This window comes from Portunus trituberculatus, chromosome 44, assembly GCF_017591435.1.
Source record: "Portunus trituberculatus isolate SZX2019 chromosome 44, ASM1759143v1, whole genome shotgun sequence".
Lineage (NCBI taxonomy): Eukaryota > Metazoa > Arthropoda > Malacostraca > Decapoda > Portunidae > Portunus > Portunus trituberculatus.
In genome coordinates, this window is record NC_059298.1 from 24,796,524 (window position 1) to 24,822,838 (window position 26,315).

At 42.5% G+C, this 26,315-nt stretch overlaps 3 protein-coding genes across 3 annotated transcripts; all 3 read right to left on the reverse strand.

Annotated features, from left to right (window-relative positions):
• Positions 1-15,224: 15,224 nt before the first annotated feature.
• On the reverse strand, positions 15,225-16,705 carry LOC123519014 (cell wall protein IFF6-like). The gene is made up of 5 exons (XM_045280134.1): positions 16,614-16,705; positions 16,471-16,533; positions 15,881-16,351; positions 15,577-15,767; positions 15,225-15,455 (listed from the first exon to the last, which is right to left on the reverse strand). The coding sequence occupies exons 2-5, from the start codon at positions 16,531-16,533 to the stop codon at positions 15,344-15,346; spliced, it is 837 nt and encodes a 278-aa protein (XP_045136069.1). The 5' UTR covers positions 16,614-16,705; the 3' UTR covers positions 15,225-15,343.
• A 1,897-nt stretch (positions 16,706-18,602) lies between these two features.
• On the reverse strand, positions 18,603-22,880 carry LOC123518757. The gene is made up of 7 exons (XM_045279758.1): positions 22,553-22,880; positions 19,847-19,953; positions 19,659-19,730; positions 19,463-19,534; positions 19,152-19,319; positions 18,924-19,055; positions 18,603-18,799 (listed from the first exon to the last, which is right to left on the reverse strand). The coding sequence occupies exons 1-7, from the start codon at positions 22,878-22,880 to the stop codon at positions 18,686-18,688; spliced, it is 993 nt and encodes a 330-aa protein (XP_045135693.1). The 3' UTR covers positions 18,603-18,685.
• A 1,549-nt stretch (positions 22,881-24,429) lies between these two features.
• Positions 24,430-25,780, reverse strand: LOC123519015. The gene is made up of 5 exons (XM_045280135.1): positions 25,745-25,780; positions 25,579-25,641; positions 25,104-25,460; positions 24,800-24,990; positions 24,430-24,642 (listed from the first exon to the last, which is right to left on the reverse strand). The coding sequence occupies exons 2-5, from the start codon at positions 25,639-25,641 to the stop codon at positions 24,531-24,533; spliced, it is 723 nt and encodes a 240-aa protein (XP_045136070.1). The 5' UTR covers positions 25,745-25,780; the 3' UTR covers positions 24,430-24,530.
• Between the last annotated feature and the right edge of the window lie 535 nt (positions 25,781-26,315).

The window sequence follows — 26,315 nt, forward strand, 5'->3', positions numbered from 1 at the left end:
GCCTCCACATATTGGTACCTCACCTGACTCTGCTGACATCCTAAAAGGCCGATGCTAATGGCTCACTGACGACAGTATATATTAGTACATCTGAAAAATAATGAGAAATAAATGAGATGCAATCAGGCTTGACAAAAGGTGAGAGACAGGAAGATAATATTCTTAGTAAGGTTATTGTATTAAATATGCAAAAGGATGGAAGGTAAAATAAGTTTGAATAGCTATAAATTTTCTGAAAGCATTTGATTCTGCCAACAGAGGCAAGCTAATACAAATATGAAACATTGATGCTTGATTTGATTGTACTGTAGGACTTTACAGTGGAGATGAAACTTTAGCATACTTCAACCTTAGAGGTACATTTATAGTTGATGCAACATAGAGGATGGGTGGAAACTATAACCGGTGTGCCTTTCATGAGCTTAATATCGAAGTTCTATGTACATTTTTTTCTATCTGCAAACCTCTTACCCTTTCAGCTCCCTCTAAGCCTGTGTCTCACAAACTATACTAATAGCTACAGAGAAAAATAATTCCTCTTCCTTTCATTCCCAAGATGAGGATAAGTAGGCCAGTGACTTCACACCACACAAGAGCAAGGATAGGGATTTCTCAAATTATGCAAGGGATACGTTCCTGAAGGGACTATGTAATGTAAAAATCGCGTAAAGTGAACATGATTATCAAACTAAACTCTACAGTAATTACTAAGTCTGGAGGATTGCATTCAGCTGACATTAAGCTGAAGGATACAGCATGTTGGCAGTACACATGGTGACACCTAGGGCTGTATTCTATTGTCAGGTCTTACGAACTCCCAATGGTCACTCTATGAACTCTATGTCAACTTTAAATATGTATAGAAATGGAATCTGGGCATCATTATATTTAATCTCAATTATTTTGACATAATATTACTACTTTTAGAAGTAGTTAGACAGTGTATCCAAACAAAAAGAAACATGATAAAGATTACTCCCAACAGCCCAACATGTGCAGGCCTCCTCAGGGCAAAGTTTGTTTCAGTTTTGGGAAAACTGATCATACCCTTCCGGCAGTTATTTATAATAATACATTATTGCATCAAAGAAAGACATATTTAGTCATCATTACTGATATTTATCGTTAAATTAATAATAAAAACCATTGGGGATTGTGTTATGGTACATAAAGCCATGTTCCCACAATGTTGACAAGAGTCCACATTACGGAACTAATCCAGCCATGAAACTTGATATTTGACATTGTGTTATTCTAAATAATCTGCATAATATGAAAAAAAACTTTTTTTTTCTTTTTCTTTTCCTTGTGTTATCCCAAAATCACATACTCTAAACACATATAAATCGAGAAATGCCTGTATGCTCCAAAACAGCCTCTTATTGAAAATAGAGTGGAGACTCAACACTCAAACTTAATTCCTTCTAAATGGCTGTTCAAGTATCAAAAAGTTCGACTATTGATAACTATAAATCAGGTAATTCGTTCCAATCTTAGCAAAACCTCAAGTTTATAAAAAATTCAATGTGATCTTTTCTATAATTTGATTTGCACATACCGTAAGTGAAAGCAGGTGATGGATAACATAGAAGAGGAGGTTAGAATTGTGGGGGAAAAGGAGGGAGGTCGTCGGAGGATGAAAATGTCAGTAACTTTTCTCCTGGCGTGATTCCTGTGAACCCACTAGCGGAGGGCTATTGCTCACTAACACTTGCTCACTAGATTCCTTGTTTTCACCACTAAGCCTTTTTGGTGCCATTATAAGTTTGCAAATGAAAAACTACAGACAGAATCCAGAAGAATGTTGCTTTTACAAGACTGCGGCAGGACTGAGGATGTGCACCGGTATCCGGTATACCGTTTTACTGGCATTGCTGGTAAAACCAATACCAAAATGGGACAATGGTGGCTGTGGGGAGGGAGAAGGCAGAGCTTTGTTTAGAACCATGTGTGCAGTCATTCAATTACCAGACATTTTCACCACTAATAAGACTTTGGTGTTAATGTTAGTTTATAAATGAAAAACTACAGACAGAACGCACAAAAATGTTACTCTGATGACCGCAACAGCACAACTGGCGGAGAGGGGGTTTGGTAGGATAGGTGGAGGAGTAGTTATTTATGTACAAAAAATCCTTCATTTCCAGTCAGGTTAATGGTATTAAGGTAGATAACAGAGTAGAGTCCTTATGGCTTGATGTTAGAGTAAACAAAAGTAAGGTTATTAGAGTAGGAGCTTTTTATAGACCACCTAACCAGTCAGCAGATGTAGACAACCTTATGGTAGAGGAGATAAATAGGGGGTGTACTAGTCAGACAATTATCTTAGGGGATTTTAATCTTAAGTCAGTAAACTGGAAGAGGATGGTAGGAGATGCTAGTGAAAATAAGTTTATGGAAAGTTTTCAGGATAACTATTTAGTGCAGATGGTAGATAAACCCACTAGGGGGAGGAACGTTTTAGACATAGTACTAACAAATATTGAGCATTGTTTAAAGGAAGTTGAGGTAGGAGAGACTTTAGCAAACAGTGACCATCATATAATTAGATTTATCATTAATTCCAGTAGGGATAATATAGTGAATAAGACTAGAGTCCCAAACTATCAGAAAGGCAATTATGGTAGGTTACGTCAGTTATTAGGAGAGGTAAACTGGGAAGATAGTTTTGGAAATAAAACTGCACAGGAGATGTGGGATATTTTTAAGGTTGTAGTAAAGGGTATAGTGATGCAGTGTATCCCTTACAAAGATATAAGGCAGAGAAACAGGAAGCCATTATGGTGGACTCATGAGATAGGTAGACAGATCAGAGAGAAGAAGAGGGCATATAGAGAGTTGCAGAAAAGTGGGAAGATGTAGATTTGATTAGGTACAGACAGGTCAGGGATGATTTGAGTAAGGTTATAAAAAAAGTAAAAGGCAGGCAGAGATAAAACTAGCTAGAGCTGGGAGTAAAGATCCCAAAAATTATATAGTTATTACAAGGTCAGTGATAAAAGAAATAAGGATAGGATTGGACCACTCAGAAAAGATGGTGTAGTAGTGGATCAAAATGAAGACATAGTAGAATTATTGAATGAACAATTTTCTTCAGTATTTACTAGGAAAGAATAGGAAATCCTGTTACAAACAGTGCGACGAGTAGTTTAAGAGCTTTAGAAAATATTGATATAAAACCGGGAATTATTAGGAAATTTATTCTTGAACTAGACGATAGGAAAGCTAGTGGTCCTGATGAGCTACATGCCAGAGTACTTAGGGAGGGTGTAGACAGTATTTCTGAAGCACTTAAGTTAATCTTTGAAAGATCACTTAGGTTTGCTGAGATACCTCAGGACTGGAAGTTAGCTAATGTTACTCCAATATTTAAAAAGGTAGGAAGGATGATGCGAATAATTATAGACCGATCAGTTTAACTAGTATAGTATGTAAGATACTAGAGAAAATCATTAAGGGTAGTATTTGGGAGCATTTAAATGAGAATAGATTAATTAGAGATACCCAACATGGCTTTAGATCAGGGAGGTCCTGTCTTACAAATTTGCTCGATATCTTAGAATATATTACCAAGGAGTTAGATGATGGAAATAGCATAGATGTTATATATCTAGATTTTAGCAAGGCGTTTGATAAGGTACCGCATAGGAGGCTAGTGTACAAATTGAGACTACATGGGATAGGGGTAGGTTAGTTGATTGGATTAGTGAATGGCTTTCTGATAGGAAACAGAGAGTAGTATTAAATGGGGCAATGTCTGAGTGGAAGGAAGTGGTTAGTGGGGTACCCCAAGGATCAGTGCTAGGACCTCTTCTTTTCTTGGTGTACATTAACGATTTAGATATAGGAATTAGTAGCAAAGTATCAAAGTTTGCAGATGATACTAAGATAGCATGTGCAGTACAGGGTGAAAAGGACAATTACAGAATACAACGAGACCTGGACAGGCTGATAGCATGGGCAGACAGGTGGCAGATGGAGTTTAATTCTAAAAGTGTCAGGTTATGCATTTAGGTAAAGACAACACAAACTTTAACTATGAGATGGAGGGATGTTGGCTAGAGGCAGTAGAGGAGGAAAGGATTTAGGAGTAGTGATAGACAGGACTATGAAATTTTCAAAGCAATGTTTAGAAGCAAGAAATAGGGCAAATAGGATCCTGGGTTTTATAAATAGAAATGTTAGTTATAAAAGTAAGGAAGTGGTGCGTAGCTTATATAATTCCTATGTTAGGCCCCATTTAGAGTATTGCATACAGGCCTGGTCACCCCATTATAGGCAGGATATCAACATGTTAGAAGCAGTTCAGAGAAGAGCAACTAGGATGATACCAGCATTAAAGCGCCTGGAGTATAGAGATAGATTAAAGGAATTAAACATGTTTTCATTTGAGAGGAGATGTATAAGAGGGATATGATAGAGTTATTTAAAATGTTCTCAGATACAAACTACATAGATGTGAGATCTTTCTTTACCTTAGAGGAGGGAAATAGGACTAGAAATCATGGCAGGAAGATTAGAAAGCAAGGCTGCAGGTTAGATATAAGAAAATATTTCTTTAGTCATAGGGTGGTAGACTTCTGGAATGCATTGCCAGAGACGGTTGTAAATAGCACTAGTTTGACAATGTTTAAAAACAGATTAGATAAGCACTTAAATTTATTAGATTTATAATTATGTATAGTGCTGCATGATAGTTTATATAAGAAATTTACTATAGTTAAACAAGACATGATCCCCATTTATGGGGATCACAGATTGTAGAGGAATTCGCTGCAGGACTTAGCCCTGTTAATGGGCCAAATATTTAGAATTAGTATATAATGTATTGTGCACTTGTAAGTGTATCTTTAAGTACTGATGACGAGGTCGCTGTGCGACTGATACAGGATAACCTAGATGGGCCCTGGTGGCCCTTTGTTATCCTATTATTTATGTTATGTTATGTTATGTTAACCATGTGTGTGGACATTCTACCATTGAGTGTATTAAATTGAACTTTTGTGTTAGAGTATTGAAAAGTTTGACTATTAAGACATTCAAGTATTGAGTCTCCACTGTACTATAGTGAGAGTTAGAAGTTACTCTCTTAAAGTCTTGAAAGTTGTTTTACCAGAAAAAATAAATCACTTGTTGACTGTGTTTCACTCATGCCCATCATCCCAAGCATAAAGACTGCAATTTTTTTTTGCATATTATAAGTGACAGACAGAAATAATAATATTTGCTTCTGTGTGTCTATAAAATGGCTGGCACTTAGGCATTTATGTGAGTAAGTGACAGAGATACTGGTGAGTGAAGCAGATAAATGAGGCTAGGAGATCCGACCAGGCAACCACATGACATGTAACAGTCTGAAAAAGTTACTTCTCTTCATGACTTCACCACAGAAACCACATTACCTAGAGAATTCAAGTTTGCATGAAACTTAAGAGGAAGGATTGATAAATGAGAAGCTATCATGTTTCAATCAATTGGTCAAAAGGAAAATTCAGAAATTTGAAATGGAAAAGACCTGACTAGTTCAGCAATGCTAAAGTGAAATGCAAAGGAGACAGACCAACTACAGAAAGTGGAAACAGTTTGGCTTGGAGAGAAGTTTTTGGTGTTCCAAATTACACACCAGTTGCTGCTCTGAGGGGAGAGGCAAAAATACAGTACAGTAGCTCTAATGTCAAGAGATACAAAACACAAACTAAATTATATGGGAAATTATTTTCTCTAAGATTTATGAACATATATTGAATAATTTCCCTTGATATATATGGATGAAACAAATTAAAATATAGCTATATGGATTGATTAAGCATCAATAAATAATGAACTAATAATAAGGAGGAAAGAAATTAATGAATAGATATGATGGAGTTCAGAAAGACTTTGCAACATATGACAGCAATCTATAATCAGAACAATAGAAAAATACCTAAATATGCTACCTCTCTTGACCTTGTTTGGGAACGAGCATCTCAGTGGAACATTTTGTTTGACTGTTTTTGTTGCCCTTAGTCAGTTTTCTCCTCATTCATTAAAAAAATAATAATAATAATCTTCACACTGCCCTTTTAATAATCTGTAAAAGATTTAGCACATTATTTGATAATATACTTACTGTGTATGTCTGTAAAGGTTCAAAGACACTTAAGACTGTGACTACTTATGGTTAATTCACTAATTCATGTCAAAGCCTTTTAAGTCCACAAAATGTGTTCTTAGGCTAGATTGTCATGTGGGGAAAGTCAGATTAGGTTAGGTGCTAATTATGTTAGTGTCATGATAGAATCCACATTGGCGAAGCTCCCTCGTTAAACTTAGGTTAGAAATTGATGGGTTAATAGGTAATGTTGGGTTAGGTTAGTGTCCTTAGGTGGAAAGTAAAAAGAAGTAGGTAAATAAGTACATAGTTCAGGCTATTAATTTTCTTTTTGTTAAAACATGGAATCTCATTCTTAAACTTTTCAGGAGTCCAACTTCAGCTTTCCCCCACCATGAACTTAGATTTGTGTTTTCCTGTTCTCCCAAATAAGCTCAATTATTCTCATGCAGGTCCCCTAAGTTTGTTGGAAGAAAAAAAGATTAAGAACATTAATTAACACGATATTTCCAGAGTTTGCCGTCAGTCTCAGTCTCAACTTGCGTGGGACTCAATACCACGCGAGCGGAGACAAGGAAGGTAAAAAATAAATAAATTAGAAAAAATATGAGAAAGAGAGTGCTACTGACATATAACTTGCAGTTGCTAATGGCTGTCGCTGCGACCTTACCTCAAGTTAAATCACTGAAGACCTTCCTTAACATTAGCCTGAACTTGTTGTATTAGAACCGATGGGGTCTGGTGTAGGTAAGGGTATACTGCGAGTACACCGTCACAGAGGTGTCACGTGGTTGTTGCTTGGTGCGAGTAGGTAGGCTCTAGAAGTAATAGTAGTAACGTTACTGCTTGAAAGGGTGTGTCGAGTCTCACTCGTGACTCGTCGGCCTAACTTTGTACACCTAAACAATGGAGGCGCGACTTGCGCTACGATCTTAACGGGAGCAAGTTTTCTCAATAGTGCCTTATTTTAATTAACAACCTATACCTTTATATATCATATTATGCATTCGTTATGATACATACTACACATTAGTTATGATCACTGACACGAAAAAAAGAGTGAACCACTGGAAAGTTACACATATTTTTAGTCTGACACTTCTTTTCTATAAACTTTCCCTCAAGAATTACTCATTCAATATTAATGCTAATAAATAAGTTTTGAGTAGAACTAAAAAAAATCCCTCCATTAAGTTTGGTAAGGTGTTAGTTTAAGTTGGATTTAATGTAGGTTCACTCGTGTCAAATTGCGACAAAATTGCAAGTCGCTAGAAGTATCGACTGAGACCTTCTAGTCAGAACACGTTCACACATAGCGACTGGGATGTATCGGCTGGTTGACGGGAAGTGAATGTAAACAAACAACTATTCAACAAGATGCTTTCGTCTGGTGATGATGACGATTGCGATCAAATTAAATCATCACAAGTATTCAATCCTCCTCCAACACACCCTGCAGATAGGGAAACAGTTCTTGGAGGGTGGCAGCTAGCTCATCGAACGCCTATTTGCGTAGGGTTTTTTTTTTTTTTTTCTGTATAAAGCTGCTTCACTTGTTGCAAGTTCAGCAGAAATGCAATGTAAAATATATAATGATAATAATAATAATAATAATAATAATAATAATAATAATAATAATAATAATAATAATAATAATAATAATGATAATAATATTGATAGTAATAAAGGAGAGAGAGAGAGAGAGAGAGAGAGAGAGAGAGAGAGAGAGAGAGAGAGAGAGAGTTATATTGCATCATAGCCGTCATTGTCATCTCTTCCTCCTCCTCCTCCTCCTCCTCAGAGAGAGAGAGAGAGAGAGAGAGAGAGAGAGAGAGAGAGAGAGATTAAAATAACGTTCTCAAAATTAACACACGCATACACCACCATCAAACCTTCAGTACACCTCCACACAACTCGTAAATGCTCTCATTTTTCGCTCACTCTCTCATTCGCGCCAGCCTCTCATTCAGCTCTCAAGATTCACGTTGGCGCCTCACTTTCACTAAATCTCATTTGCACGCATACCTCATCACCTCAAATCAAGATACTACTGTCAGCCGTGCTGTAACTCAAGTGCGGTGACTAACATTCTACTTCTCAAGCAAGTGGTTGCAAAGGTGAACAATCTTAAATTAGTACAAGTGGTAACAGCGGCGTTCTTTTCCCCGATACATTATTAGTGTTATTTATTATTATTATTATTATTATTATTATTATTATTATTATTATTATTATTATCGCTATTATGATTATTATCCTTGTTATTATTATCATCAATCTGATGAAGATTTTTCAGCATGGACTTGAGATTCTCGACAAGAAAAATAGCTAATTCAGGGTTTTTTTTTTTTATCGTTTTTGTAGCAGTGGTGAGACTCCAGAGAGAGTCGATTGGATCTTGCTCTCGCCTCTGTGAATGACATGTGACCTTGGACACCTGCAAGACGTGCTTCCTCCATCATAGTTTCCCCCTTGCTCCATAATCGCTAAACAATACATTCTATTTCGATATATTACAATATCTGCGGTTTGTGTAGACAGACTAGGAAAGTAAATAAGGACCCCTCAGAGATGAAATGCACCCAAAACGCGGAAATTGTGTGAAAATCACCGCAAAAAAAAAAAAAAAAAAAGAAAGAAACGTTTTGATATTTGATTTTTCAACTCCCATATGTATAGCGGGAGGCGGTGGCGCAGTGGATAAGGTGGTGAGGGTGGGATCGGGCAGATGTCCACACGTAGGTTCGAATCCCACTACTTACCGCCTTAATACTTTGCCATTTGTCGAGTGGTTTAAAGTTACCTACATGTCACCATGATACCCAGGTTCTAGGTGGTTACACCAAAGATGCGCTAATGTGGGTACCACTATAAATAAAATTGCCTGCGCCACTTAATGGGTGGAAGCCCTAATGTGGGTACCACTATAAATAAAATTGCCTGCGCCACTTAATGGGTGGAAGCTGAAGAGCGCTTCCTATACTCTTCAAGTAGACCTACAGGCGCTATAGGCCATAATATAGAAAAAAAAGACAGTCCCATTCAGAAAGTTTTACGAGTCATATTTGGGCGACACCAGGCAATATTTTCGTCCGAAATGCTTTACCCAGCAATAAACCATTACTACACAAAAATAACCAATGTCTATTTCTTTTATTCAATCTGAAAAAAAAAAATCGATTTGGAAGACCAGCTATTCACTCCTAAAAAGCATGAAATGTCGTGTGCGCTTGTGTCTCTCGAAGGCCAAGCCGGTAGCATCTGCAATGAGGTGTTTGTTGTGGAAAGGCAGCACTGTCTCGCCGTCCTACTCTACAGTGGCAGGCGTTTGGGTGAGAGTAGCGTTGACCACTCAACAGCCACGCCTCCATGCAAGGGAGGGCAAGGCTGTGATAAGCCGGTCCCTCAAACTCTAGAGAACTGAGTATCCGCCCAGGCCAGGAGACCTGTTGTGAAAATGTCATCTTAGGTTAGGAATCTGACCTCAGGTCATTCTTTGCTCCTCCCTCAAAAGAAAAGTCCCCGCACTCCCATGCTCTAGATCTGCACGCCTAGCTACTACTTCAAAGACAGATAGAGAGAAAGAGAGCAGCACTTCATGCCCTCACAGGACTAACTTCCCTGCATCTCCATCAATGGTGACAAGAAACATCAAACCCCTCTTTACATTTCCTTAGTAACAGCACATGCTCCATCGGCCTCTCTTTCCTGCTGTGCCACGCCGCCTCAGTCTGCTGGCCCTCTCCTCGTCTGCATCGCATCGCCGTCAGGACACATTGGATAAGTATTAAGCAGGATAATTCGCTGCACACATGCACCTAATATTTGTTTTTTTTTTCTTTCTTTTCAAGTTAAGACAATTATTCTCTCTCTCTCTCTCTCTCTCTCTCTCTCTCTCTCTCTCTCTCTCTCTTAACTACAGGTGATCATTCAGTTTAAAGGTACAGTGCTCAATGAAAATTAAAATACAAGTAAAACACAGTGCCTCGTACACGTACACTGTTTCTGTACTGTATTATGCTCAATTGTAAATGAAACAAGGTGGACAATCTTCTCTCTCGTGGATATCTAGATTATGAAAAGGGAAAAACGAAAAAAAAAATAGAATTAAACACAGACACACACACACACACACACACACACACACACACACACACACACACACACACACACACACACACACACACACACACACACGGTATCTTCACAGTGATAAGTTAAAAAAGATCCAGTAGGAGAGAGAGAGAGAGAGAGAGAGAGAGAGAGAGAGAGAGAGAGAGAGAGATTCACGAATACATAGCGCGAACAATTGTGGGGAAAAATGAGTGTTTGATGAACTATGGTTATAATCGTTCATCCTTGTTCTGTTATCCCTCCATGCCATATGTATCCGCGCTGATACGCATGCACTTAGCCACACACAGGCCCGTCCTTTGCTCCACCTACAAATCATCGCAACGCAACGTAAATGCATCATCATGTCTCGCATCGTGCATGTATATAATAGTAGCATCATGTCCCGCATCATGTAGTACGTACGAGTATATATCATCGTGTCCAGCATCGTGTACGTATCATCGTGTATGTATCATCGTGTCCCGCATCGTGAATTTATCATAGGCTTAAGTCTGCATAGCTGGGGGTATCAGCCAAACCTCAGGATATTTTGTGCTCTCAAGAGACAAGGCACAGCGTCAACACAGTCTGAAGTCCTGGCCAAACACAGATATTTAACTCCTTCGCATAATAACGCCACGGGTGTGAATGAGTGAGGGTGAGTATTCCAGCTTAGCGTTGCGTGCTTCTCTGCTAACGTACATCTGAACATTCAGTATACAATAGAGCTGGGCAGGATCCGACTTTTATGAACTCACGAATCCGATTACTTGGTCTGGCGGATCCGTGGAATCCGAATCCGGATCCGAGTACTTGAGCACGGGGTGGCGCGGCGCTGGATTTGCCTGAGAGCGGGATCCGACTGGCTGCCCTCTGACGAATCCAAGCAGCGCGGTACTCGTCTCGCTGCTTGGATTCGTCTCCTCGCGCGGTAATCGTCTCGCTGCTTGGATTCGTCTCCCCGCGCGTTAATCGTCTCCCTGCTTGGATTCGTCTTCCCGCGCGGTAATCGTCTCGCTGCTTGGATTCGTCTCGCGCGGTAATCGTCTCGCTGCTTGGATTCGTCTCCCCGCGCGGTAATCGTCTCCCTGCTTGGATTCGTCTCCCCGCGCGGTAATCGTCTCCCTGCTTGGATTCGTCTCCCCGCGCGGTAATCGTCTCGCTGCTTGGATTCTTCTTCCCTGCTTGGATTAGTCTTCCCGCGCGGTAATCGTCTCGCTGCTTGGATTCGTCTCCCCGCGCGGTAATCGTCTCCCTGCTTGGATTCGTCTCCCCGCGCGGTAATCGTCTCGCTGCTTGGATTCTTCTTCCCTGCTTGGATTAGTCTTCCCGCGCGGTAATCGTCTCGCTGCTTGGATTCGTCTCCCCGCGCGGTAATCGTCTCCCTGCTTGGATTCGTCTCCCCGCGCGGTACTCGTCTCGCTGCTTGGATTCGTCTTCCCGCGCGGTAATCGTCTCGCTGCTTGGATTCGTCTTCCCGCGCGGTAATCGTCTCGCTGCTTGGATTCGTCTCCCCGCGCGGTAATCGTCTCGCTGCTTGGATTCGTCTCCCCGCGCGGTAATCGTCTCGCTGCTTGGATTCGTCTTCCCGCGCGGTAATCGTCTCGCTGCTTGGATTCGTCTTCCCGCGCGGTAATCGTCTCGCTGCTTGGATTCGTCTCCCCGCGCGATAATCGTCTCCCTGCTTGGATTTGTCTCCCCGCGCGGTAATCGTCTCGCTGCTTGGATTCGTCTCCCCGCGCGGTAATCGTTTAGACTCGGTGGTACTGGAGTCCCACAGCGGGATTCGAGTACTTGCCTTCAGACGAAGGCTACTGACGAGACTAATAATTTCTGGAAAACAATTAACACGCAGTTTAATAGAGGAAGGATGTTAGATTTATTAGAATTTATTTCGCTCTGCACAATTACATAATTCTATGGCCATATGGCTATGAAGACGACTGTCGCGTTCCCGCCTGTCTCTGTGGTGTCAAGGCTGCAACTGAAACTTTTTTTTTTTTTTTTTTTTGGCCATTACCCTGGCATAGGTATTAGGCCATTTTTGCTATTTCTATTTTTTAATTTTTCTTTATTTCAGTTTTGTTATTTATATATACGCGGGACTATTTATATGGTACTTTCTGACGTCACAGCGTATCAGCCAATCAGCCTTCGGAGAAATTGAGGCATGAATTGCAACACTAAATTCATATTCTAAATGTCTCTCGCTGACTAATTTATATAGATATTATTTCTAGCCAATTCTGCTTTTTTTTTTTTACCAATAATTAAATCATGAAGCCCAAAAAGCGAAAAACAATAGTGAATGATCGCCAGATCCATCAGGATTCACCTCTGCCAGGAAAGTAATGTATCTGAGTACCGGATTCGTCAGGATTCGCCTCAGCCAGCAAGTAATCGTCAGTGGATTCGAGTACCAGAGGCTGGTAATCGAATCCCTTCTGCCTTGTCGGATCTGGTGGATCCGGATCCAGCACTCGGATCCCGCCCAGCCCTAGTATACAAGCATTGTGCATAAAGAAGAAAGCTCTGAAGACTTACTCTAGCTTCTTTCTTTAATGGACACTAGATTTTGGAGAAAAAACAATGACTGTCTACCACTAACAAGAGAGAGAGAGAGAGAGAGAGAGAGAATGATGGTATTCAGTGTGATGAGTGTGTAGGGTAAGGAGGAGGAGGAGGAGGAGGAGGAGGAGGAGGAGGAGGATGGGGAGGAGGAGGAGGAGGATGGGGAGGAAGAGGAGAAGGAGGAGGGGGAGCACCGGTATCACATGCATTCAACAAACATATCCATATCGGTCTCTTTGAGAGCGGAATACAATTTAGTATACATAGAATGCGATGGAAAAGTAAATAAGAGCAGGAGAGGGAGGAGGAGGAAGAGGAGAAGAACGGGAGAAGTGGAGGAGGGAGGGGATGGTAGTGGTGGTGGTTCGCCAATTATAACTAAAGATATGAATATAACACAGATAAGAACATGTAAAAGAAAACACGTTACGTATAATTAAAGGATTTAAAAGGATCGAAGTTTAAAAGGAGGGAGATTTAAACACAGATTTAAAGGGCCCTATCACCAGCACCAACACCAGCATGAGCACCATCACCTCACCTCGTTTCACTTATAATTAACACTCACCACACTTCTCCGCCGCCTCAGTGCCTCGTTGCCACGATCACCAGGCACCACCACACCGCCCTGCAACACACGTCAATACCACAACACAACAGTAAATGGTAATACACACGCGATCTGCCGCCACATGTGCATCACCACCCGTGTCACAACCTCGCTGAGATTTCTGACACAACCAGTCTTCTAAAAGTACCTCTAATTGAAGCTTTGTAGCACCTTTTGGCTTTTCTGATTAGTAATGACTGAAAGAAAGTACTCATCTATTTCCTTTAATAGTGTCCAGGTTGTTTTTAGGGCTGAGAAGGATGTTATTGAAAATATACGTGGTTTCCGATCTGTGTAAAGGAATTTCGTAACGTCACGGTGGCAGAAGACAAACGTAGCGTTATCCTACTTGTGTTGCCTCTCGTTTATTAGGTCTACTTTATCGATTTGCGTTAACATAGCGTATACTGTTGTACGTTATCGTAAATATCTATTTTAATCATCTACGTAAATCTTCACCTCTCCTCCATTTCATCTGATCTAACTCCTCTCTAAGCCCTATTCGTTAACTTTTAATTTGGCTATCTTCCCTGTCTTTCCCTTTCTTTCCTTCAGTTTTACCTTTCGTTCTAAGAGTCTCCTCTCCGTTTTTCTTTCTTCATCTGCTTTTCCACCTCTTGGTCTGCCGATGCACATCATCTTGTCTTCTTGCTGGGCGGGGGCGGGTGTTGAATTAGGGCTCCGTTTCGGCCACGTCCAGCGGTGAGGTGAGACACTGCTTGAACCGGAGTGATACGTAGTAGTACTGTACGTCTCTCTTTCTCTCTCTCTCTCTCTCTCTGGGATGCCACATCAAAAGGCAGTGAAATGTGCTAGGAGTGAGTGGCAGAACACAAGAGGTGGTCCTCATATAGGTTTTATGTACATTTTACTTTAAAATGATAAGTGACTTTTACCCGCTATTACGTAAGGTTCGAAAGATAAAGAGGCAGTTATCAGCAAATCTTCATTACAAGCTTATACGTGGCAGTCTGTGTAAACAAAACTGCCTACTTCCACTATCATCCTCATCCATAAATTCATGGAAATCTTTTGAAGCTTATTGACTTAACTGTTGGAGAACCAATTCCTTCCAACTGTTGGAGAACCAATTCCTTCCCATTATCTAAACTTAATTTTTACAAGCTTGAGCCCATTATTCCCGGTAGCATCCTGGCTACTGATACTGAGAACTTTAATCATGTTTCCCGTTTCATAACTACATCAAATAAATACCATCACGTCCCTCTTGATTTCCGTCTCCTCGCTTTGTACAGGATATGCACACCCTCACACGAAAATAGTCATAGTACGTGTGGCGTCACGCATACATACACATATATAGTATGATGGAATCATAGCAGTGGTGGAAATAGTACTGATGGTACATACATTGTACTAAGTAAAGGAAGTAGTAGTAGTAACAGTAGTAGTGTACAAAAAATGGTAGTAATAATAGAAGTTGTAGTGGTATATACTTAGTACGAAGTAATGGTAGTAGTCACTATTATTCTATAATGGGGTACAAGAACTGTGTGCTCATTGTGTGCTCATCCTAGAAGGAAAAAAACCTAAACCTAGACTCAAAAATCCTAGACTGAAAAAAAAGGTTTCCTGGAACACTGCTCATCCTAGACGGAAAAAAAATAATAAACCTAGACCGAAAAATCTTACTGAAAAAAAAAGGTTACCTGGAGCACTGTGCTTAACCCAGACGGAAAAAAAAAAAAACGAAACAATATGAATTAAAACTTTTCGTGGACCAACTAAATAAGGTAAAAAGAACGAATGTGTACAGGAAAAGCTCACGACTCGCAGCCGAGGACGGCTACTACAGGATATTGATAAACTTTCTTAGCACCTGCGGTTTATTCATGATCTGGCATTATGAACTAGACATTAATTGATTCCACATTATTAATCAAGACTAGAAGTACTAAATGGTAACCACCATGGGCATAAGTGATGTTAAGTCAATGGTATCCGCCACGGGCATACACGGTGTTGACAATGGTGCGGTAATCCGTGACAACCTGTCGCTGTGTGCTGATGACGGTCCTCACCACCGGGGAGGTCAGGTGCACGCTGCAACAATTAAAGCATGTTGTAGAAACAAATACACTTACAGGGAAAACGTCCACACCAATATCTTCCTGACCCGTATGCACCACTTAGTTATGACAATCGTTAAGATGGTCTCACTCACGTTTCGGTGGCAGTTATGGTGAAGGGCACGTGCATGATGTTGTAGGCGGTGTGGGTGAGCGTGACGTGGCTGACTGAGGTTCTCACGGCTAGGCGGAAGTCAGACTTAGTTTCCGTGAGTGTGATGTATTCTGGGCGGTGAAGCACGGTGGTGGTGATAGCCACTTGGTCATTGACGGGGGTCACCACAACCTACGAATAAAGTCGTTCTATAACTAAATTCACATCAGTTGGAGAACTACATACAAATATTAAAATTACTTAGTTCCTCACACGTTAAGGGCAAACTCAACCCATTCCCTCACCTGCTGCACAGGCCTGGTGGCAGTCTCCACCACAAACTGAGTTAGGGTCACACCGTAGCTCTGGAAGACGATGTCCGTGAGTGTTGTGAACCTGTCTATGGTTACAGTCTGAGTGACTGTCGGTGTAGGCTGCTGCTGGATGACGCTCGTGCCTCGCTGAAAAGCACCGGCCCCACCTTGGCCAGCGGTGCCAGCGGTGCCAACGAATCCAGGGAATCCGGCAACTCCGCGTCCTGCAGCACCAGTTCCAGCACCGAAACCAGCACCGACGGTACGGCCAGCACCTGCCGACCCAGCGAAGCCACTGCCAGTGCCACCGTTGCTAAACTGCCCCGCCCCTTGACCACCTGATGCAGACCCGCTTCCCGCTGTGCCGGATGTCCCCGTCTGACCAGACACAAACGCGCTGCCACTAGCACTACCACTGCCAGTGCCACTGCCACTGGCACTGCCGCTTCCGTAAGTTTGTCCCTGGGCAAAGATTCACAAGATAAAGGATCACTCAAGGTTTAATCCTAACCAACATGATTAACCAGTAATAGCAAGCGAAACCTCAGCGACGTGGTAAACCACATGTATGAAAAACTCACCATACTGGGGACAAAGTGGAATCCAGCCACCAGAACCACCAGGAATGCTGCCCAACACCTCATCTGTTGGAAATAAAAACCACAATCATCACCACAACACACACCAAAACAGATTATTTTCAGCAACACAGCCAAAGCCTTACCTTGCCGGAGTGTGATTCCGCTGGTATGAAAGCAGTGTGTGGAATGAAGTACGGAGTCAGGCCAGTCCCCGTCCTCACCTCCTATTGTTCCCCTCCTCCCGTCCATTCTCTCCCGCCTTCACTCTCCCTCTCCCTCTCCCTCCACCACTTCAGTCTGCCCTCTTCCTAGTCAACTACCCAACCATTACCACCACCAATTAACTGCTGTGTAATGACCATCTTTGATCGCTCGTTTTCTTCTCATTGTTACAGTTCGCGTTGAGAGGAATAGCACAAATCAAAGTTTGTCTGGTTATCTTGGCGAACACCAGGCATAATGCACGTGTCGGCTTGTCAAAATGTTAATCTCTTCTATGAAAAGAATTCTCCATGTCGTACATTTAGTACCTTGAATATCATGAAGCGTTTCCATATTCATTCTGCTTACTATTTGGTGATTTTATACAGCTTCAGAAACTTATGTGGAGAGTAAAATAATGAAGACTGGCCATTAACCTTTTGACTTCCATAGACCCTTCCTATGGTCAATAAAAGGGTCTAATCGTATACAGATTTCAAAGAAAAAATGTGTCCTAGTATTGAAGGGGTTCAATTAATGAAAAAAATAAAAATTTCAAGCAAAAATCTGATCTCGATACGCCTTATTCACATTACATTTTGTCTATACAATATGGGCTTTTTACGGAATTTTATTGGCTAAATGTCGTAATTCTTTATGGGAAGAATTTGTTGCAGGAGCGTGCCTTTTAGACCCTAGGTAATGGTTGATGTCAACGCTGTTTGCTTGTTTGTGTGTGTGTGTGTGTGTGTGTGTGTGTGTGTGTGTGTGTGTGTCCGCGCTCGCAAGCGTGTGCATCTTTGTTTTCTTTTTTCTTTTTTTTTTTTTGTTTGTTTGTTTATGTATGTGTGTGTGTGTGTGTGTGTGTGTGTGTGTGTGTGTGTGTGTGTGTGTGTGTGTGTGTGTGTGTGTGTGTGTGTGTTCGTCAGTGTGTGGGGCGGCTTGACATGTGTATTGCATCATTGTTTATTTTATTATCGTAGATATTACAATGAACGTCTTCACGGCCGTGCTTACACGATAACGTCGCCACGATTAATGTAATCCACATGTCAAATCACATCAGAAGCCAAGTAATGAGCTGCGCGATGGTCTGGCTCAGGGATGAGCAAGTGTTCGTTACAGTATTCATGAGAGTATTAAGGACAGACTGCCCTCTCTGGTGACGATGACAAGCCTCCAAGTACTGTGGGTGTGCTTGGAGGAATCCCTATTTATTTCGCGTGTCCTCAGACTTGTCATTTCCTTGCAATGTACACATACTAAGGTTCTGCTATAATCCACAGCGCTTTGTTGTAAACGATCATAGAAACCTTCATGCACGGTTCAGATTGCTTGTAAAACGCTTAAAAAACACTTCAATTAATAATTCAATTATTACCTGGAACCTAAGTATTACCTCGCAAGAGAACCGGCACCCCACCCCCGCTTTGTCTTCAATTCTCCGAACAAGAAACTCATCTACTGCTTAACTCACATTAACTACAGAACCTTAACACCAAACTGATGAGAAATGACTTAGAGGTTACAATCCAGCCACAAACAAATTAATTAACTATAGGGGTTAGGTGTACAAGTTTTACTGTATTACGTCGCTAAACGAACATCGAAAAGACAAGTGTTCACCGCGAGAGAAAAGGGAAGCAAGGTACACGTTAAATATGTAGGTGGATTGTCTTACAATACAACTATTATGGTACTTTTGTAACCGCATAACAAAAACGTTTTAGAGTGATCGTTGACTGATGGAAGCAACACGGAGGAGATGCGAGACATGTTAAAAGGCTTTAGTGGAAAAGATGTAGGCAAGCATTGAATAAGAGGGAGAATGCAGGTAACTTAGTTTACTACACTTAGTTAGAATTAAACGTACTGTTTAAAGAAGTTTTTAAGAAACAGCCGTACGAATATTTGTAAATTATAATCAGACATTCAGTAGAGTAATACTTTATTTTTACCGATAGACATTAGACATTACAAATACCAACAATTTCATGTCTATAACCATTTCAATTTAATGGTAGTAGCCAAAAGTAGTGGAGGTGACAGTGACGGTGGTGAACTGGATGGTGGTGGTGGTAGCCCTCTGTACAAGGGTCTGGACAGACGGCACAGCCACGGTGTTGATCTGCGAAGTAGTAACAATAGGTTGAAGTCTCCGGGGATATGCCAACAGATAGCGGTTAGTTAACTAAAAGATGTACTGCATAATGATACATACGAGACAATACACACGCCCACCCCCCCCTCACCTCGTGATGCACATCGACGTGGGTAACGGTGTGGTACAAGTCCTTCCTCTCCGTCTCCGTCAGGAAAGTAGTGTACACAGACACTGCCGTCCGCACTGGGTTGATGCAGCTCGTCTCGCGCACAACGGAGATCTGTTAATGTGAATTATTATTACATGTTGCACCCGTTACAGACAAGATTCCCTCAACTTTCACCCAGCAAAGAAGACGCCATTGAAGCACACCTACCGGAGTGTTTGTGACGGCAACGACGGCAGTGACGGTCTCAGCGTTGGCGGGCACGAAGGTATAATCAGTCGCGAGACTCGTCACCCGCACAGTGTAAGGAGTCGCTGTGCTCACCCAGATATCTGACGTCACGGGGACGCGAATCGTTTGAGTCTCTGTCACTGTCACCTGTGAAGGTAATGCAACCAAGAGTTACTGCCATTTCCAGTGTTTGAAAGTTAACAAACCATTAGATCCAAATATATATAGTAATTACTAGACCAAGTACATTCAGTCCCCAGTCCAGTGCCCACAGTTACAAACACACTCACCGTCTCGGTAACGGGATGCACCGGCTGCGGGTAGTAAGACGGATGAGTTTCATACGGGATCTGGCCGTGTGCCTGGAATTAAATACCGTAGTTTAAAAATTAGATTCATAGAACATAACCAATATCACGTAAACAACGTTGATTGCGAGAACGTTAAAATCCTAGTTCAATCATCCAACAAAGAAGCAAGTCTCACCTGAACCAGAAGAGTCAGGAAGGCAACAATAACAGGAGACGGAGACATTTTGTTAACAGCAGAGTACAGCTCCTGAAACCATATAAATTATATTGTCATACTGTGACCACATGTTCAAACTTTCTAATATAACATCCTTTACATCACAACACTCGCTCTCCGCAGAAAAATACCAAACTGAGATTTACCTTACACCTTCCTGTTGAAGACAGAGACTGGTTGAACTGCCCTTGCGGGAGCACCAGGTTGCCTTGGTGGACCTTCACGCGCGGCTCGCCTTGGGTCGCTGCTTCGGCTGTTTATAAGGTCGAGACGCGTTGGGTGGTTCCAGTGTTACTACGTCATCCTTGTTATCCCAAACAACAATGAAACAGACGCCAGGCAGTTACAAAAACTGCCTTAAGAATAGAGGAAAATATAACGGTTTTTTTTTCTGTATTCGCTCGTACAAAATATGTCACAGAATCTATTGTATTCTAAAAACATGACCAACAATGTTTTTCCCTCTCACGTTTGGGAAGAAAGCTTTGTGAGTATCTCAATTTACGACTTTTTCTCTGCAATTTTTGTTTCCCTATTTACTCATGGCATTGTACAGTCATGAAATAGTGAAGTCTATTTTTAAGCAATTCTCCATGTTCTTCTTTTTTTTTTTTTTTATTATAAACCTCTCTGTGTCTATCATCCGTCCTCTGGTTTACTCCCATTTCCTCTTTGTTTTCCACTTCCGGTTCGATTCACCATTTCCTCCAGCGCTTCCCTACTCTCATTTTGGTGTTTCATCCTTTGTTTTATAGATTTTCTAGACTTTTGCGGCAAACAAAGTAGATGATTCGGTAAATTAGTCTGCCGTGGAATACAGTTTGGGAGTCACTGTGTTAAAGTGAGGGGTGAGGTGAGGTGTTAAATGAGGCGTCAAAAGTATCAAATATGAGAACATAACAGTTTAGTGGAGAAGATTGTTGTTGATTCATTCATTACCCCATTGTTGCCATACAATGGAACTTATGGCAACAAAATATAAGTTTTACAGCAAATAGTTACACACACACACACACACACACACACACACACACATACACACACACACACACAGGTGTATACAGAGAGTAATAACAAACAAATAATTAATTGAAATCATAAGTTTATTGTTGTTGATTAATTCATTGCTCCCTTGGCGTCATACAATGGAAATTACAACGAACAGATACACACACACACACACACACACACACACACACACACACACACACACACACACCACATAGACATGCCACAAAGACACAGGCATATATAAAGAGTAACAAAAAAACATTATTCGTGGAGACCATAAGGTGATAAGAGAGATGTGGTCAGCAGCTACCAAAGAGCGGGCGACGAGCCAGGACGCGGTCCAAGTTGTCAGGTGTCAGTAGGTACAGACACACAGCGAGTAGCGGCTATTCTTGAGGGAGCAGAACACTGACTTCTGGATGACTTTCCCCAAGGCAATCATCACTCCAGACCAGATTACTAGTGTTCCCTTCATGCCATGGAACGGACTAAGACATTGGGAATGATGTAAGTCTTGGTAATTACTCGCTTCTTTACTCAGGGTTCAGTTCGTGGGTAGCAACATTGTCCAGGTCAAGCTATCGCCCCCACAGTATTTCCGTGACGCCCCAAGAGGAACAAAACACCTTAGAATGCTGCGTTTCCACACACACACACACACACACACACACACACACACACACACACTACCCTAAAAGGAACCTATCGACCAAACATCTCGAAGGAGTCAAGTGGAAGGCTGGGACCCACATCTACATCTACATGTGTATGTAAATCTGGGCTGGGACAAATCTGGCTGAGAGGGTGAAACAAGCACGAGCTGCTCCCCACGTACACTTGACCTCTCACTTCCCCATTGATGATGATGGGTGTTAAAATCGCCAACAACCAGCCTGTTGCCCGGAAGCTGGCTAATTGGAGATGTAATGTCATCATCAACAATGGGGGTATTGGGAGGTAAGTTGAGGGAACAGATAGCCAGATACGTGTCGTTGAATCTCACCCTGCACGAGACAGCTTCCAGAGGTGTATTCAACGTCACTTCTGTTTGTGTCATTGTTTTGTGTATGTATATGGCAACGCCGTGTCCCTCATATCTTCCATACGGATGGTAGTGTTTTAGCACTGAAGGATCAGGCTGATCCTGCAGTCTCATCTCCTGTAGACAAATAACTGACGGCCTGTGTATGTTCACTAAAAGTGGCAAATATGGATCTTTATTCCGAATACTTCTGCAGTTCCACTGTAACACTTTGAATATTATGGCTTAAGAGTGGTGGTGGCGGCCGTTTTTCTTAGTCCTTTTGCGCTTACAAGTGGTGACATCCATTGATTCATCAATTATTAACTCCCCTGAGCTGGTCGAGAGGGAGCGAGCGTAAGAACCCTTCCTCGACGGCGAGGGAGAGGCGACTAAATGAGAAGGGCGGTGACGTTCAAGTTTTGTTATATTTAATTCATTAGTCTTGTCAGTCTTCTCATCCTTGCTGGGAGTTTGAGAAATAGCTGACAGATATGGAGCGGAGGAAGTGATAGCAGTAGAAGTTTTAGTGGAAGTAGCAGCAGTAGTCTGAGCAGATGATGAGTTGGAGGTTGAAGGGAAGCTGTGTTGGTAGATGGGGCAGGCAGCAGGTCAGTTTGAATGGCAACAGTACACGTCTTGGGTGGAGCCCTTACTGTTGAAGCGTTGGAGACGTTTGAAGCAGGCGCGGCCTGTGTCTGCTTCACTCGCATCCTTGCTTCATAGTAAGAAATTCCCTCAGTAGCTTTAACTGTGCAGACCTCTTCCTCCAATTTCCAGGTTGGACAATCGCGTGAGAAAGTGGAGTGAGCACCCTCACAGTTACGGCACTTATCCACCGAGGATGTGCACTGGTCCACCGAGTGGCCCTCACCTGCACATCTACCGTAGTAAGCATGGGAAGACCGACAAGCGTTGTCATGGTAACTGTAAAGCTGGTACTTGAAACAACGGAGAGAATTCGGAATGTAGGGACGAACGGGAACCGACTCGTAACCTACATGAATCCTCTCTTGCAACTTAGCAGTACTGAAGGTGAAAATGACTGATGCTGTGCTCCTTCTGATACCGTCATCCATTTTAGTTATCTTACGAGCTTCAATAACATCCTGATCAGCCATGCAATCGACGATCTCGGTCGAATCCATGTCCGCAAAATTGCGGTGAGAGGCGACTCCCCGACATGAGTTCATGGACACCGGAATCGAAGCCTCGATCTCGATGTCATGGATTCGCTGGCGTTTCAAAAGTGACTTGACTTGATTTACGTTAGTGTATGAACTGACAAGTCACCACTAGCAAGTTTTTTTTTAACATTGTTCACATTTCCATTATGGTAGTCAATTACCTCTTTGATTATAAATGAGTTGACTTGAGAAGCGCGTGGTAGTCTTGGAATGTATTGTCACTAATATCGCTTTATTGGGGTCTATATTCAGTCTGGCAGTCGGGATAGTCGATCAGTGGAAGTAGAAAGGTCCGTCAGGCATGGAGGGTGAGTATACCCCTCTCCTGCAGGAGGGGAGAGGGAGGGGGTCAGGGAGAAGTTACCTAATGTCAGATTGTCCCGCCAAACCACTACGGTGTTAATTTACCCCAAAAGCACGCTCACCGAGGCGGATCCTCCGTAGGTGAGAGGAAAGAATCTGACGACCTGGCAACAGACACCTGTTGCCGCTAAGGTGAAGACAGTGAAAAAACCAAAGCTAAAAACACGGGGCAGTGGGAATCCTAACTTTAACTAATGCCTAAACCTGATGGGCGTACAAAAAAATTCCGCACAGAGGTGGCAGAAGGAAGACAGTGTGTACAGCACGGTGTCTGAGCTTAGTCTGCTGGTTATGCCTACTGCCCGCCTTAATTGAACCGTTTGATCTGGTAACCCTTTCAAAGCGAGAAAATTACGGGCAAATCATCAGTGCCCGCCATACTGTTGCCCGTCGTGTGGAAGGGCCTTATCGGAATGGGGATGATCTTCCAGGAAGTCACGACTCACAGGACTTATGATTTCCTAACTTGTTTTTTAATACTTCACCCGGCATAACAAGTAAAGACAATTTATTCCACACTATTAAGAAGTCATGCAGTATCGGTGGTATCTGCCATGGACACAGACGGTGTTGGCAATGGTGCGGCACTACGGCAATGGTGCGGCACTACGGTGTTGTAACAAAGGCCTGTAATAAGGCACGAATTCTCATCCCTCATCCCATGCGAGTGTAGCACGAAGAAAGAGGACACACCGGAGCTGGGTCGCCCCGAGAGATCTAGCTGGCGCACACTTGTTCCACGGTGATGTCACAGGCGCCCAGATACAAACCTCATCATTTCATAGCTTATGCCACCCTTTATATATTTAGTTTTCTGTTAACCTCGCGCAAGTCTCAACTCGTGAACAGGCATTAGGTACCGAAACTTATTCCGGTTTCCCACTCATTCATCATCGTCATCGTTGTCTACGGTGAGGAAGAGAGCAAACACCGCTGCAATTAACAAGGGAGAGATCGCACGGAAAAAAATAAGAGATCGCATGGAAAAAAAAAAAATCGATTGCTAGAGCACTAAGTTAAGGTAATGGGGACAATCTTCCAGGAAGTCACGACTAACACGAGATATTGAAACGGTAATGGAGACGATGTTTATTTGAGAGTAATGGGGACGAACTTACTTACAAGATGTCACGACTAACAAGACTAATAAAATTTTCTTACTTTTATTAATACTTCACCCAGCATTACAAATACTTCACCCGGCATTACAAGTTAACACAATCGATTCCACAATATGTTTCGCGGGCGTTAGTGGTATCCGCCATGAACATAAATGGTGTTGACAATGGTGCGGAAGTCCGTGACCACTTGCCGCTGTGTGCTGATTACAGTCCTCACCACCGGGGAGGTCAGGTGCACGCTGCAACAAAACGAGGAAAAGTTCTAGGAACAAAACACGAGAAACAGTAGGAATAGACACTCTTAGGAAGAATCCCTACCTTAATACCTTACGATCCGCAAGCATCACTACTGGTCAACGTGTCTGCGCATTAGAAATAGTTAAGAAGGCTACTCACGTTTCGGTGGCAGTTATGGTGAAGGGCACGTGCATGATGTTGTAGGCGGTGTGGGTGAGCGTGACGTGGCTGACTGATGTTCTCACGGCTAGGCGGAAGTCAGACTTAGTTTCCGTGAGTGTGATGTATTCTGGGCGGTGAAGCACGGTGGTGGTGATGGCCACTTGGTCATTGACGGGGGTCACCACAACCTACGAATAAAGTCAGTTCTATAACTAAATTCACATCAGTTGGAGAACTACATACAAATATTAAAGTTATTAGTTCCTCACACGTTAAGGGCAAACTCGACCCATTCCCTCACCTGCTGCACAGGCCTGGTGGCAGTCTCCACCACAAACTGAGTTAGGATCACACCGTAGCTCTGAAAGACGATGTCCGTGAGTGTTGTGAACCTGTCTATGGTTACAGTCTGAGTGACTGTCGGTGTAGGCTGCTGCTGGATGACGCTCGTGCCTCGCTGAAATGCACCGGCCCCACCTTGGCCAGCGGTGCCAGCGGTGCCAACGAATCCAGGGAATCCGGCAACTCCGCGTCCTGCAGCACCTGTTCCAGCACCGACACCAGCACCGCTTCCAGCTGCGCTGCCGCTGCCGCTGCCACTGCCACTGCCACTGCCACTGCCACTGCCACTGCCACTGCCACTTCCGTAAGTTTGTCCCTGGGCAAAGATTCACAAGATAAAAGATCACTCAAGGTTTAATCCTAGCAAACATGATTAACCAGTAATAGCAAGCGAAACCTCAGCGACGTGGTAAACTACATGTATAAAAACTCACCATACTAGGGACAAAGTGGAATCCAGCCACCAGAACCATCAGGAATGCTGCCCAACACCTCATCTGTTGGAAATAAAAACCACAATCATCACCACAACACACACCAAAACAGATTATTTTCATTAACACGGCCACAAGTTCCACAGCAACACAGCCAAAGCCTTACCTTGCCGGAGTGTGATTCCGCTGGTATGAAAGCAGTGTGTGGAATGGAACACGGAGTCAGGCCTGTCCCCGTCCTCACCTCCTATTATTCCCCTCCTCCCGTCCATTCTCTCCCGCCTTCACTCTCCCTCCTCTCCCTCCACCACTTCAGTCTGCCCTCTTCCTAGTCAACTACCCAACCATTACCACCACCAATTAACTGCTGTGTAATGACCATCTTTGATCGCTCGTTTTCTTCTCATTGTTACAGTTCGCGTTGAGAGGAATAACACAAATCAAAGTTTGTCTGCTTATCTTGGCGAACACCAGGCATAATGCACGTGTCGGCTTGTCAAAATATTAATCTCTTCTATGAAAAGAATTCTCCATGTCGTACATTTAGTACCTTGAATATCATGAAGCGTTTCCATATTCATTCTGCTTACTATTTGGTGATTTTATACAGCTTCAGAAACTTACGTGGAGAGTAAAACAATGAAGACTGGCCATTAACCTTTTGACTTCCATAGACCCTTCCTATGGTCAATAAAAGGGTCTAATCGTATACAAATTTCAAAGAAAAAAATGTGTCC

Excerpts from the sequence above, each read along its gene's own strand:
- LOC123519014 (XM_045280134.1), bottom strand. The coding sequence starts at position 16,533 with ATGAGGTGTTGGGCAGCATTCCTGGTGGTTCTGGTGGCTGGATTCCAC. Across the intron at positions 16,352-16,470 it reads TCCACTTTGTCCCCAGTATG|GGACAAACTTACGGAAGCGG; the intron begins GTGAGTTTTTCA and ends ATCTTTGCCCAG. Across the intron at positions 15,456-15,576 it reads ACCATAACTGCCACCGAAAC|CGTGCACCTGACCTCCCCGG; the intron begins GTGAGTGAGACC and ends TAATTGTTGCAG.
- LOC123518757 (XM_045279758.1), bottom strand. The coding sequence starts at position 22,880 with ATGGATTCGACCGAGATCGTCGATTGCATGGCTGATCAGGATGTTATT. Across the intron at positions 19,535-19,658 it reads TCCTGACTCTTCTGGTTCAG|GCACACGGCCAGATCCCGTA; the intron begins GTGAGACTTGCT and ends ATTTAATTCCAG. Across the intron at positions 19,320-19,462 it reads TGCATCCCGTTACCGAGACG|GTGACAGTGACAGAGACTCA; the intron begins GTGAGTGTGTTT and ends TTACCTTCACAG.
- LOC123519015 (XM_045280135.1), bottom strand. The coding sequence starts at position 25,641 with ATGAGGTGTTGGGCAGCATTCCTGATGGTTCTGGTGGCTGGATTCCAC. Across the intron at positions 25,461-25,578 it reads TCCACTTTGTCCCTAGTATG|GGACAAACTTACGGAAGTGG; the intron begins GTGAGTTTTTAT and ends ATCTTTGCCCAG. Across the intron at positions 24,991-25,103 it reads CCACCAGGCCTGTGCAGCAG|GTTGTGGTGACCCCCGTCAA; the intron begins GTGAGGGAATGG and ends CTTTATTCGTAG.